The 14548-nt window shown below is 38.3% G+C and overlaps 1 protein-coding gene across 2 annotated transcripts in view; it reads left to right on the top strand.

Moving 5' to 3' along the window:
• Positions 1 to 13816, top strand: part of PAXBP1 (PAX3 and PAX7 binding protein 1) — a 33956-nt gene extending 20140 nt beyond the window's left edge. The window contains exons 11-18 of one of the 2 annotated variants that reach the window (XM_067739366.1): positions 513 to 712; positions 2177 to 2321; positions 3005 to 3126; positions 3958 to 4034; positions 4396 to 4462; positions 7941 to 8087; positions 9743 to 9897; positions 12622 to 13816. In XM_067739366.1, the coding sequence (XP_067595467.1) occupies positions 513 to 712; positions 2177 to 2321; positions 3005 to 3126; positions 3958 to 4034; positions 4396 to 4462; positions 7941 to 8087; positions 9743 to 9897; positions 12622 to 12739 (1031 nt within the window). In that variant the 3' untranslated portion in view covers positions 12740 to 13816. Of the gene's footprint in view, positions 1 to 512; positions 713 to 2176; positions 2322 to 3004; positions 3127 to 3957; positions 4035 to 4395; positions 4463 to 7940; positions 8088 to 9742; positions 9898 to 12621 lie in introns of those variants that run through there. The other variant, XM_067739367.1, reaches the window with a different exon arrangement.
• Positions 13817 to 14548: the final 732 nt, after the last annotated feature.

Below are 14548 nucleotides of genomic sequence, written 5' to 3'. Positions count from 1 at the left end.
CCTTTTACTTAAAGATCCTAGCATCCATTGCTGATTCTTGTCTATGTCAGTTATTGCAGTCACCAACAGACTTTGAAAGAAGAGAGATGATTGGTCACTGATAGTGATACTACACATCTGTTATTTACGTGGTGATTTGTGGGCTGAAGAGCTGGATAACAGAGTTTGTACTTTCTGCAGTTACTCACAGTTACTCTTCCATGGTGCTTGAAATTTGAACCGAGTTTTTGGGGACAGGTGTTATTTAGACTGTGGTGACAGATAATAGTACATATTGGAACTATGCAGAACGGAGACTACCTGCACTGTGGTTTGCATGATAGACGTTTGGAACCTAAACTTACCTCTGGTTCTTTTCTTTTAAGTTGCAGTTAACAGTTATTCCTTTGCTAATGAGCCTATCTTATTGATACTCAAGCTACAAAGAAAACACTGAAAATATTTGAACTGTGTTTTTTCTACCACATACTAAGTTTTGATTCTCTGTGGGGTTTTGTTGTTGTTGTTTTTAGATCGCATTTCAAAAGAGTCCAGCAAGGTATTTGAAGATGTCCTTGAAAGTTTCTGTTCAATCGATTGTATTAAATCCCAGTTTGAAGCATGGCGTTCAAAATACTACACATCCTACAAGGATGCTTACATCGGCCTTTGCTTGCCAAAGTTGTTCAACCCCCTCATAAGGCTGCAGCTTCTCACTTGGACTCCTCTTGAGGTGAGTGGCTTCTATCACTGTTGAAAAGCAATATACTGGACTTGCCTGGTGGCACAGTGGTTAAGAATCCATCTGCCAATGCGGAGGACATGGGTTCGAGCCCTGGTCCGGGAAGATCCCACATGCCATGGAGCTACTAAGCCCATGTGCCACAACTGCTGAGCCTGAGCTCTAGAGCTCGCAAGCCACAACTACTGAAGCCCGCGCACCTAGAGCTCATGCTTCGCTACAAGAGAAGCCACCACAATGAGAAACCCATGCACCACAATGAAGAGTAGCCCGCACTTGCTGCAACTAGAGAAAGCCCGCACACAGCAAGACCCAGTGCAGCCATACATTTAATTAATTAATTTTAAAAGAAAGCAACACTTTCTTCTAAAAGGAAAAAAAAAAGCAATATACCATGATGCCTTGGGCAATTGTAACCTCAAAGCTAGAGATGTAAGCCTCAGCAAAGTGTTTTTCAGGGGAGATAGGTCACCCACAGGGCTATAATTGACACATTATCACTGGGCATAATCTTACGATCTTTCCTTTTATGTTCTGTCCCTTCTCAAGAGAACTGCCTCTTGCTTTTCGATTTTTATACAGTGTCTTTCTCAGTCAACTAAAATTACATGTAGTGACGCTGAGATACGAACATGAATGAATAAGAACTTGGTTCTTTGATTCCAGAAAAACAGAACATCATGGGAAAGCTCAATGAGGAAGATGTGAAATGGGACCCTGAACTAAGTCAGTGGTGATGGAAATCAGGAGGATGAGATAAACTGATAGATTTAAGAGGTGGAATCAATAGGACCTCTTTGCCTGTTACGTAAGGGAGGAAACTCAAATTGTCTGTTTACATGTAGTGGTCATGCTTATGATACGGTTTTGGAAGTTACCAACATATGGATGGAGCCGTGGGCATGAATGAGATGGGCTGGGTTGAATATGTGAACTGTAACGAAAAGAAGACTGAGGTTGAAGCCCTGAAAACAAGAGGAAAGAAATCTAAGCTCTGGGAACCATTCAGCTCCCAGCTCCTGATTGCTCTTTGCCAGACCTTGTGGAGTCCCACCCTGTCCATGTGTTTCTCAGTGTCCAGCAGAGACTCGGGGACACTCGTGTGCATCTGGGAGCTCTCCTTCTGTGTAGCTCCTTCCTCTGCCCCACAGCTTCTAGCGTTCCAGCCTTCCTGAGCTTAGATTGTCTACTAACTCAGCAGGACTGCTCTGCTTGCGGTTGCCTACCCTGATCTCCTCTTCTGACCAGGAGCTCACCTCATTTGATTCCGTTCTTTCAGGGGTCATAGTCCTATACTGCCTGTGGTCCATTGTCTGAAAATAGATGTTTCATATATTTGTCCAGTTTTTAGTTTATGACTGAAGGCTAAATCCAGTTCCTGTTACTCTTTTCATGACTGGAAGCAGAAATAGCCACTATTTTAAACGTTTGGGTAACCTTTTAACTATTTTCTAGGCAAAATGTCGTGACTTTGAGAATATGCTGTGGTTTGAATCTTTGCTGTTTTACGGTTGTGAAGAGCGAGAGCAAGAAAAAGATGATGTAGATGTTGCACTGTTACCTACCATTGTGGAAAAGGTGATTCTCCCTAAACTAACAGGTAGAGATTACTGAATTGAACATTCAAACACATTGGGTTTTTCAAATCTATTTTTAGGAGTTTTTAATCAGAACATATTTTCTCATAGAAATTATATTATTAATAATAAAGTTACCACCAGACCCAGAGACGGCTAAAGGGTACCTATCTTTTAACTTGGGACTTAAAGACCACCTTGGGGAGGGCCTGGAATTGGGGGCAGTAATTGATCCACAGGCAAATTTCAGGCTCTTAAGAACTGCCTGAAGCAGAACTGAGTACATAGTTTCAGGGGGGATATGCCTTTTTCTGGGGAGCAGTTTCATTACTTTCATCCATTTCTCACAAACAAATTAGGAATTGTTGACCTATTTAAAATATTGATATTAAAAATAAAGCTCAAGTTCAGGTGGAAATTCTTGTTGCTGGCACAGCATCTCCTAGGATACAGAAATCCTGCTTTCCCGAATCTTTATTTTCACCAAGAAGCAGAAAATCATAGGAATCTGTCCCCTCGCCACATGCGCCTAATCTTCAACATTCCCGCGGTTAAGAGGACAAAGAAGACTGAAGCTTACACTCTAGAGGAAGAAAAACGTCATGATTGGCGTTTCTAAGTTGGGGACTGCTTGACATCAGATTCAAGTCAGCAGCAGTTTACTTCTGTATCTCAGTACATTCTGCTTTTTTTTTCCCCTTAATAGTGATAGCTGAAAATATGTGGGACCCCTTTTCTACAACACAGACTTCAAGAATGGTTGGAATTACTCTAAAATTAATAAATGGGTATCCTTCAGTAGTGAATGCAGAAAACAAAAATACACAGGTAATTTAATTATTATCTATGAAAGGTTTTTTAAATTTTTTTAAATTTATTATTTTGTCTTCTCCTTTCCCTTTGAAAATGAGCAAGAGTTGAGAGAATGAGTGGTTATATTCTGAGCCAGCGAGAAAATCTGATTCTCCCACTTGAGGCATCTGTCTTTTATAGCCTGAAATATACAGAATTTGAGATAGTAGTTTTTAATTTCAGAATATCGATTGGGAAAGATGATGTAATTGGTCTAGATAGCCTCTCGTTTGTACTGTTTTCACCCTCCTCACCACCCCACCCCCATTCTCAATCGGACTAATCACACATCCCTTGAAGACCTGTATTTTTTTTGGGAAAAGAAAAACTACTGGAATGGGTAACAATTGATAATTTAAATGCTGAAACATTTAAATAGCATGTAAAATAACGAGGTATTGTGTTATAGAGTTTCAGAACTTCAGATTGCCGCTGCCTGCACTGAACATTCTGATGAGCTATTTAGATATGAGAAAGTACTCCTTATCATTGTTTTATTTTCACTGACCTCATTTTGAGAGGAACCAGATTATAGGTCTGATCTTAAATCTTTATATAGTAGATTAAGAGGTTGGAAGATTTCTAAATGGCTTCATTGCTTGGTAATTCATGAGGGCTGAACGAAGAGTAAGTAGTAAATATTAAAGACCTTAGAACCGTCAGTGGGGAAAGTTAAAAAATTTGAGATGCTGTTCACTCAAAATTGAATACTCTGTATGATTTGGAATATTGCTTATTTTTATTTACTAAAATTTAACTTTTATAGTAACCCTTATTAAAATGCATGATCTGTTTTTAACTCCTTAGGTGTACCTAAAAGCACTTCTATTGAGAATGAGAAGAACTTTAGATGATGATGTATTCATGCCCTTGTATCCCAAAAAGTAAGTAACTCCTAAGAACATTAAAGATGATAATATTCTCCATTATTTTTCAGAGAAGACTTCTTAAACTCCGGAAAACTAAGCATAGCTTGAAATACAAGCTTTACCTACATAGTATAAACGTGTAGCCCAAAGAGAGTGGCTCAGTGGGGAAATTGCTCCCTTACGCAGCATAACCCTTAGTGTCTCACAGTAAATTGCCGTTACCTTTTAAAATTACCTTCTGGAATACAGCTGTTTGAAAATTTGAAGAATTAGTTAACTTCTTATGTTCACCCCTTTTACTTACAGAAATCTTCTAGGAATCAGATGGCATTTATCACACAACTTTGATCATGATGTGTTTCTCTTTTTTTCTTAGTGTCTTGGAAAATAAAAATTCTGGGCCTTACTTGTTTTTTCAACGACAGTTTTGGTCTTCAGTTAAGGTACGTGTCTGTAGGCTATCTAAAAGACTTCAGATTTTGTTTGACTTCATACAAACTAATTTTATTCCAAAAGTTTATTCAGGTTTGATGTTTGCAGAGGTGAAAATGTATTCTGAGTTCCAGTAAGGTCCAAACTAGCCAACAAGATGCCTTACTAAACCACAGCAAGGAGAGTACCAGATACTCTCCAAGTTGCGGAAATATAGCACTGAATTAAGATAGAAGTAGAGCCTTCATGGCGTTTATAACCACGCTCAATTGGCAGTAGCAAATAAGTAATCTCAGGTGTGATGAGTTTTGAAAAAAAATTCAAAGTTGTATGGGAGCATATGACAAGGGTCACAAATACCTTGACGGATGAGTCACAGAAGATTCTGTGCCACCCTGAGGAAGTGATATTTAGGTTATTAGTTGGCCCTGAGGTAAGGGAGAGCAGGGTATACTAGAACTGAGAAAAGGCCAGGATGGCTAGAGTTAGGGAAGAGATGAGCAGTTCAGATGATAGGGGAGCTCTAATTTACATGTAGACATGTAACCACTCCCTAAATCAAGATGTATAATGCTTCCATCATCTCCCCCAGATTCCCCATGCCCCTTTGTAGTCAAGCCCACCCCTACGGCCTGGCCACCCCTTCTTATTGTCCTGTAGTTTTCTTTATAAGAATGTCTTAGGAATAGAATTACGTACTAACTAGCCTTTTGAGTCTGGCTTCATTCACTTAACAGAATGCATTCGTGATCTATCAGTGTTGTCTTGTGTTCACTCCTTTTTATTGCCAAGTAGTATTCCATCGTATGGTGGATATCCCACAGGTTTTTTTTGTTTTGTTTTTTATCCATTCCCCAATTGAGGGACACTGGATTGTTTCCAGTTTGGAGTAATTATGAATAAACCTGTTTGCACACAGGTTTTTCTGGGTATATAAGTTTTCATCACTTGGATAAATACCTAGGCAAAGCTGTTTTCTAAACCAACAATATATTAGCGTTCTAGTTATTCTTCTTTTTCACCACTCACCACACTTGGTATCTTCAGGGTTTTTATTTTTTTTAAGTCATTCTCCTAGATGTATAGTTATGTCTTGTTATTATTTTAATTTGCATTTTCCTAACAACTGATGATGTTGAGCATGTTTCCTTTTTTTCCCTCTTTTTTATAAATAAATTTATTTCTTTTATTTATTTATTTTTGGCTGTGTTAGGTCTTCGTTGCTGCTTGCGGCTAGCGGGGGCTACTCTTCGTCACAGTGCGCGGGCTTCTCATTGCAGTGGCTTCTCTTGTTGCAGAGCATGGGCTCTAGGCACGTGGGCTTCAGTAGTTGTGGCGCACGGGCTTAGTTGCTCCGCGGCATGTGAGATCTTCCCGGACCAGGGCTTGAACTCATGTCCCCTGCATTGACGGGCGGATTCTTAGCCACTGTGCCACCAGGGAAGCCCAGGCATGTTTTCATGTGCTTACTTGCCGTTTGTATATGTTCTTCGATGAAGTATCTGTTCAAATCTTTTGCCCATTTTTAAAAATTGGGTTTTCTTATTATTGAGCTTTGAGTTTTGTATTCTTGAAACAAGTACTTTATCAGATATGTGATCTGCAAAGAGTTTTTCCCCCCGTCTGTGTCTTAACAGTGCTTCAGAGTGCAGAAGTTCTTCATTTTGATGAAGTCCAACTTATTATCTTTTCCTGTTATGAGTTGTGCTTTAGGTGTTGCATCTAAGAAATCTTTGCCTAATACAAGGCCACAGAGTTTTCTTCCTATCCTTTCTCCTAGACATTTCATAGTTTTAGGTTTTACATTTAAGTCTGTGATCCATTTTGAGTTAATTTTTATATAGAGCATGAGGCCTTGAAGTTCCTTTGTCCCAGCACAGTTTGTTGAAAAGACTATCCTTTTTAAAATTAAATTGCTTTTGTTCCTTTGCTGAGAATCATTTGCTCTTATATGGGTTGTGGAAGGGTTTTTGTAGGGAAGTGACATGAAAATATTGCCCTTTTTAACATATTCTGGCTTCTGTGTGGGGATAATGAAATGAAGTAGGTGAGGATAGTAATGATGAAAATGGAAATTAGTACTTATTACATATTTACTGTGTGCCAAGCACTGCAGCACACATTATCTCATTGAATCCTCACAGCAGCCCTATGAGCTTGACTCTGCTGATGGGACAGTGAGGCACAGAATAACCTGCCCAGGCTCATCCCTTTGTTAAGTGGCAGAGATGGGAGTCTAACTCAGGCCAGTCAAACTCTTGAGCAGCTCTTCTCAGCTGGGTTTCTGTGGAAGAATTAATACCTGATGCCCTAAGGCCTCCCTTGCGTATGCAGCTAGAAGGGTACTAGCTTGTACCATCGTTGGGAAAATTATGTAAGGAGTCACTCAGATCATTTTCTGTAGGTTTTAGTTCTCTCACAGAGCCCTGCTGGAGGAGAACTAGACCAGCGCTGTTGCTCGTAGTCAGTTGAATAACTGCAGGGCCCACAAAGAGATGACGGCAGCTTCGATCAGGGGCATGGCGGCAAGGACTGAGAGAGAGGCACAGAATGGGGAGAGGTGGGGTTCGACAGCTTGAGGGCGAGGGCGAGAATGATAAGGCTCATGTAGGCTCTGGCTCGATTGAATTGTTGGATAGCGTTGCCATTTCCTAAGATGAGAAATACTGGGAACTTAGAATTTTATGGTGGAATGGGCGGGGGCTTCCATTTTATATGTATTGAGCTTAAGTAGTTCCAATATCCAGGTTCATGAAGTCTGGTAAGCATGCAATGTGGTAGTCAAAAAAAGAATTTCCATCTTTTTGCAGGGTCACAGGACTGGTTTAGGCATGATTTTCAAGGGAGGACATTTATCTAAGAATCATCATTTGCCCACCAGTACTTTCTGTTATGATGGGAAATGGTCTGTATCTGCATTGTCCACTATAGTAAACACTAGCTCCATGTGGCTATTTAAATTTTAGTTAACCTCAGTCATTATCAGAAATATTCAGACCCTTCAAAACTGCTTATTAGTGCTTTGGCAAGACATGGTCCAGGGTATTTCATAAGGTGTTTTATTGTGTAAGTAATTTACTTTGTACTTAACTGCTTTACATTGCCTCTCAATTTTTTTTTCTTCTCAAAAAACCAAACTTTTAGTAATAGAAATCAGATTTGTGGTTGCCACAGGTGGGGAGTTGTGGGGAGATTGGATAAAGGGGGATCAGAAGGTACAGACTTCCCAGTTGTAAGATAAGATAAGTTCTGGGGATGTAATGTACAACATGGTGACTGTAATTAACAATAGTGTATTGTATATTTGAAAGTTGCTAAGAGAATAGAAAAAAGATTTGTAACTGCGTGAGGGGAAGGATGTTAACTTATGGTGATTATTTCACAATATATATTTAAATCATTTTGTTGTATGCCTTAAACTTACACAATGTTACATGTCAATTATATCTCAATAAAACTGGGGGAAAATAATTTTCTTCTTCTTTCTAGCTCTTAGGGAATTTTCTTCAATGGTATGGCATTTTCTCAAACAAAACTCTTCAGGAATTATCAATAGACGGTTTATTAAATAGATACATTCTCATGGCTTTTCAGAATTCAGAATATGGCGATGACAGCATCAAAAAAGCCCAAAATGTGAGTTAAATGACACATATTGTAGTTTTTAAAGCATACGAGTTAAGATGGATTAAGTTTTCCTTGTTTGAAGAGATTTGAGAATTTCATGAAAACCCCTTTGATTATCGAAGTTGGTATAATGTTGACAATCTCCCCTTAGCATTTTTTACATAAAAAGTTGTACTGTTATATATGTGTATATTTGTCCTTCTATCCATCTATCTGTATCAATATTTTTATAGGTATTAATAAAAGTTTTAATTTGGGGATAATTTTTTAACAGTTGAATGAATGCTATTTTAAGTGTTACTAAAGAAATGGTCTCTTCTCTCATTTAAGAAATAATTTTAGTTAATTTTTTTTTACTTCATATACATGAGTTATACAGTTTTGATAATTTTTTAAACTATTTTTTAAACAATCATATGATTAAAGAAAATGTGCAAGTACAGTACAGTTTTTCGACCTAACCACATCAGAGTAATTCTCTGACATGATACTCCCTCACCCTCAAATAGTTTTGTGTCTGTTTCCTATAAACATGGATTTTCTTGTACACGATTACAATATGACCATCAACATCAGGAAATTAACATTTATATATTACTGTCACCTAATCCTTAGGCCCCTTTTCACGTTTTATCAGCTATCTCAATAATATCCAAAGGAACTGGCAAAAGAAATTCCCAGATCATCCTTTGCATTTAATTGTCATGTCTCTTTAGTCTCCTTTAATCTGGAAGAGTGCTGGATTCCTTGACCTTCATACCTTCTGAAGATGATAAGCCAGTTATTTTGTAGAATGTCCCTCAATTTGGGTTTGTCTGATATTCTCTCATGAATAGATTCAGATTTTGCATCTTTGTCAGGAATTGTCCTAGACTTCATTAGTGTGAGTTCCTTCAAGTTGACCTCTGTGACCTTGTGGCATGTCTAATTTGGGGGGAGCACTTTCTTGCTTTCTGGCACATGATGTTCCAGGCTTATCTTGTACCTGCTTGGCCCAGCTCTGGAATCAGTTGTTTCTCCAAGCATCCCTGGGTTCTTTGGTGGGGAGCTGTCTCTACCCACTGGCTGCTTTCTCCCGGGTGGGAAACAGCCTCCCCTTGCTCGGGTTTTGGTACCCCATGCCAGGTTGCCACCATGCCCTGTTCGCATCCTGCTTGGGCTCTTGCCCTAGGCTGCCCCTCCGGTGTGATGCTCTCTTCACTTCTCTGGGCCAGCACGGCTCCTACTGCCAGCAAGGATGCCTACTTACTGAACTGTTTGGCATGGGGAGAGGCTGCAGTTTGGTACTTATGCTATACATGTTTTTACATTAAAAGCTGCTGATCGAAGGACAGTTCAGTTCATTTAGGGCTTTCTGGAAGACTGGAAAATGAAGCAATTGGTTATCAATTTTATGTCCCTAATTTACTTAAATATTGGAGAAATTATTTATCTTTTGCTTTGAGTGTCTATATATTGAAGTTTAAAATTAGGGTATATCTAGGTGTATTTGTATAGTTTATGTAGAAAATCAGGTTTAAAAGACTATCCCTTCTAAGTAATTAGTTATGTGTTGCTCAATAGCAAGTCTTCTAGTTAAGTACATTATACGCATTATCTAGACTCAGCTTTTAGATGCTTTAATTTATTTTTGTTTTAACTGTTTACATCTTTCTTCTTCATAGGTGATCAGTTGTTTCCCCAAGCAGTGGTTCATGAATCTGAAAGGAGAAAGAACTATTTCTCAGTTAGAAAACTTCTGTCGATACCTTGTACACTTAGCAGATACAATTTACAGAAACAGTATCGGGTGCTCTGATGTGGAAAAAAGAAATGCAAGGTAATTATTTGTAATTATAGAATGAAACAGTGATCTAGAGTCTTTAGTTGTTAGGTTTAGTATTATTAAAATGTTTTCAGTAGAGACATGGTTATCTTTTACTTGAATTTTTATTTTATTTTGATTCTTTTCTTTCTTTTTTTTAAATTAATTAATTTATTTAGTTTTGGCTTCTCTGGGTCTTTGTTGCTGCGCGCGGCCTTTCTCTAGTTGCAGAGAGCGGCAGCTACTCTTCGTTGCGGTGCGCAGGCTTCTCATTGTGGTGGCTTCCCTTGTTGCAGAGCACAGGCTCAAGGCACGTGGGCTTCAGTAGTTGTGGCTCGCAGGCTCTAGAGCGCAGGCTCAGTAGTTGCGGCGCACACACAGCCTTAGTTGCTCTGCGGCCTGTGGGATCTTCCCGGACCAGGGCTTGAACCCATGTCCCCTGCGTTGGCAGGCAGACTCTTAATCACTGTGCCACCAGGGAAGCCCTATATTTTACTTTAAATTGTAAACATTGACTTAGTATTGATAAACCTACCAAAAATACACATTATTTTTTTCATTTTTGCAACTTTTACCTAACCTTTTTTCAATATTTTATTTATGAAGATATTAAGGGAAGATTTCTGGTAAGTGAATCATTGCTTTTTCTGTCTCCTCCCTTGAATAATTGGGGAAATCTCAGTCTCTTAGAATGTCATGGATCTTGGTCTTTGGAGGTTCATTTTACAGATACAAACCCTAGAAAAGACAGCCACTGAAACCCAAAGTATATTGAAGGTTATATCTCAATTTTGAGATGTTTGTGCTCTATGTTGAGTTTTTCTATATCCATATCATAGACTAAGTCATCACTCATGATTTATGGGGAGCAGCTTATACATATTTTTTATCAAGGTTTCAAGGAAGGAATGAACAAACCATTACCCCTTTTCCAGTACATTGTCTTGGGTGTTCATGGAATTTGGGGGTAGATCTCTAGCATAAAAAGTAAGTAGTAGTAATAATAACAACTAGTACCACCATTTGGAAGAATCTTTGTTTTTGTTTTGTTTTTCGGGTTTTTTTTGGTATTTTTTGGCCACACTGCATGGCTTGTGGGATCTTAGTTCCCAGACCAGGGATTGAACCCAGGCCCACCACAGTGAAAGCGCCGAGTCCTAACCACTGGACCACCAAGGAATTCCCAAAGACGAATTTTATTTTTTAAAGTTTCATTTCATATATTCTTCCTAATGTCAGAGTTTCATTTTCATTTTGATCACACCATTAGTCATACCCCCTAACAAAATCCTTTTCTTTTCCCCTGTTCCCCTTCCAGGAAAAAGAACCTTATTTTCTTGAGAGAAAATTTGCTATCTTTTATAATAAAATTAAAGGTAAAGTAGATAGTAAATACTTCAGTGGTTAAAAAAAAATCTTTGCCAGGTGATTTTGGGGTTTTTTTTTTGGCCACACTGTGTGGCTTGTGGGGTTTTAGCTCCCTGACCAGTGATCAAACCCAGGCCCTTGGCAGTGAGAGCTTGGAGTGCTAACCTCTGGACCACCAGGGAATTCCCTGGTTTATATTTTTATTTCATCCTTACCATGTCATTTTGCTGTTGGTTGTTATTTATTGGCACTAATATTTCTTCTCAATGTGTTGTTTTTTACTAGATAAATCCTATTCACTTCACTTTTTTTAAACTTTGATTTATATATGTAACAGTGTTTTTGTTTAGGAGTAAGTATCAACAAACACTATTTACTTTTCTATGGAAAAGAATTTCAGCAGCTGTTTAAGCATCTGCTGTGTGCAGTGCACATAAAGTAGGTTCCACTTTATGAGTGTGAGTCACAAAATCTTAAAAATTATAATCCTTCCCTAAAAGGTGCTTACTACAATTTTGTAGAGAAGAGACAGCCAATAATGTCACATTGTGTGTTGTTTCTCACAAGTGGTTCAAACTATTGTAAATGTTAAAAGTAGTTCCTGGCAGCATCACCTGGGAGCTTTGTTAGAAATGCAAATTCTCAGGCCCCGCTCCAGACCTACTGAACAGAATTCTGAAGGTGGGGCCTGGTGATCTGTGTTTTAGCACTCTTCTAGGTAATCCTGATGTATGCTAAAATTTGAGGATTACTGAGAATGACTTCTAGCTGGGTGATAAAAGAAGCCAGGTTGGGCTTCCCTGGTGGCGCAGTGGTTGAGAGTCCGCCTGCCGATGCAGGGGACACGGGTTCGTGCCCCGGTCCGGGAAGATCCCACATGCCGCGGAGTGGCCGGGCCCGTGAGCCATGGCCGCTGAGCCTGAGCGTCCGGAGCCTGTGCTCCGCAAGGGGAGAGGCCACAACAGTGAGAGGCCCGCGTACCGCAAAAAAAAAAAAAGAAGCCAGGTTATACTTTATTAGTGAATTTTGGAGGAGTGGCAATTACTCTGGCTCTTGGTGGGTTGGTCATGAATACCCACGAATATAATTTGTGTTCCAGGTGTACTCTAGGAGAGCTGGGACTCTGGTTTGGGAAGGAATGGAAGGCAGAGCTCTGAAGCAGTTAAGTTAGGCAATAGAGTGCTTTCTCTCCTTTCTCGGTATTAATGAAAATCATGGATCTGAATGAGATTTTGGGGTGTTTTTAGTTTTGAAAATGGGTCCTCTGTTTCTGGGTATTTAAACATGGGCGGGTTTTTTTTTTTAATATGGACAATTTTTTTTCCCACATGCTGTAACCTGCTGATCCGTGTTTCCTTTTTTCTCCTTTAGGGAAAACATAAAACAGATAGTAAAACTCCTTGCAAGTGTTCGAGCTCTGGATCACGCTATGTCTGTTGCAAGTGACCACAATGTGAAAGAATTTAAGTCTTTGATCGAAGGAAAATAGATCTATGAGACTGAAAAGAAGCCTATTTGTTCTAATACCATTCCCAATGTAAAAATTTTGTATATATGTAAAGTTTCTTAAACTGTAAAATATTGGCTCTTGTTTTAATACAAAGAACATTATTAATATTCAATACTGTGTCTTTAAATGCGATTTCTTCAGAATGAAATGAATTCAGATTATTTCTAGGAAGTCTGTGAATGGTTTCCTTAACTGCCTGTCATACTTTGTTTACAGAAGTATTTTATATGGTCATTTAAATTAACTCTCTCAGCTAATTGTTCTCTGTAAACAATGTGTGCAGTGTATATTGTATAATTATGCATATATATATATATATATTTATACCACCATGGAGTTACTTTCACACTGGAAATTTGTGGTGTTTTTCTACAGAGTAAGCCTTTTAACAGCAGAAAATTATTCAGTAGCAAATTGTCTTAGGGAAATTACTACACTGTTGCAACAAAAGGGCTGGCAAGTGACTAAGTATTCGTCACCTTTTGGTTAGCAGTTGCTACCACCGCAGCTGTGCTGCCTTAAAATTGAGAGTTGAGTGTGGACTTAGTCATTGGTGAATGGTGAACTTTTCTTCCTTGAATTAGCATTACAGTCAACTGTATGTTTAATGTGAGCTCTAAATAAATATATGCAACATAGGTTTTTGAAAAGAACATAGAAGTTTCATTTTTGGAAATAATAGATCCACAACCTAATGCATGGTTTGGGGCTGACTCTCCTGTCTCATTCATGATTTTACTCCCTGACCAGCTTAAAAAAATACATGCATTTGGATTTTAGTAATCTAGCATTATATTTTAAATCTCACATATGTGAGTTATGATATGCAATAAAGAACACGCCTTGCTGATGAGCTACACCCAAGCAGTTTAATATCCATGGTCTTCTGTAATGTTTATACCATGTTGTAAATACTCAGAGAACTTGTTTTAAAGTTTATGCTTTCTGATTCTGTGATTTTCAAAAGAGGAACTTTTTGGAAATTAAGGACTATTGTTTGATAATTATATATGTAATTAAGCTTTAGCCAAGCATTAAATTAATTTTTAAATAGAACCTTTGTTATATTTGGCTGGCGACTAATTTTAGTTGGAGCATTTCAAATGACTGATATAGTGAGACTATTAGCATGTGTACCCTTGGTCAAGTCAAATAATATTTAGAACAGTGTCATGCACTCTAATTGCTCTGTCAATTTTATCTTTATTGTAGGATCATTGCTTATCCCTACAGATTCATTCTGGATGAATTCATTCTGGAGAAAGTGGCCTAGTAAATAGAATTAAAATAGAACACTTATTCTCAACTTAAATGGACTAAAACATATAAACTCGCATATATATATATATGACATGCACATCATTTGTTTCTTAAATTTGTGTTTCCAAATGCACTGAACCGATTACTTTTCCTATATCTGCATTTAAGGACTCTTGAAGTAAACTCAGATTTTTCATCATGTGACATCCATCAGGCTGTTTTAGGAATGAGTTTGAACACCACGCTAGGACCTTGATGTCAGGTGAATTTAGCATAGAACTGTGCATAAAACAAGTGGTTTTCGTTTCACAACCCAAAGTTTTTTATTCCTGAAATAGCTAAAGGACATTCTTTCTTAGGAAGGAAATTGTCAAAAGATAAATTCAGAGAGTGACATTTTAATAAAGCTGAGGTTTTGTCTTTGCAGTTTTTTCTTTTGGCGCAGTCTTCCAAAATACTTCCAAAATAGATGAGGAAGATTTTTGAAAAGGAAAGTTACTTTATTGAGACAACGTAAACCATAGGCAT

The sequence above is a fragment of the Pseudorca crassidens genome, chromosome 5, assembly GCF_039906515.1.
Source record: "Pseudorca crassidens isolate mPseCra1 chromosome 5, mPseCra1.hap1, whole genome shotgun sequence".
Classification (NCBI taxonomy): domain Eukaryota; kingdom Metazoa; phylum Chordata; class Mammalia; order Artiodactyla; family Delphinidae; genus Pseudorca; species Pseudorca crassidens.
This window is presented reverse-complemented; position numbering and strand designations above follow the sequence as displayed.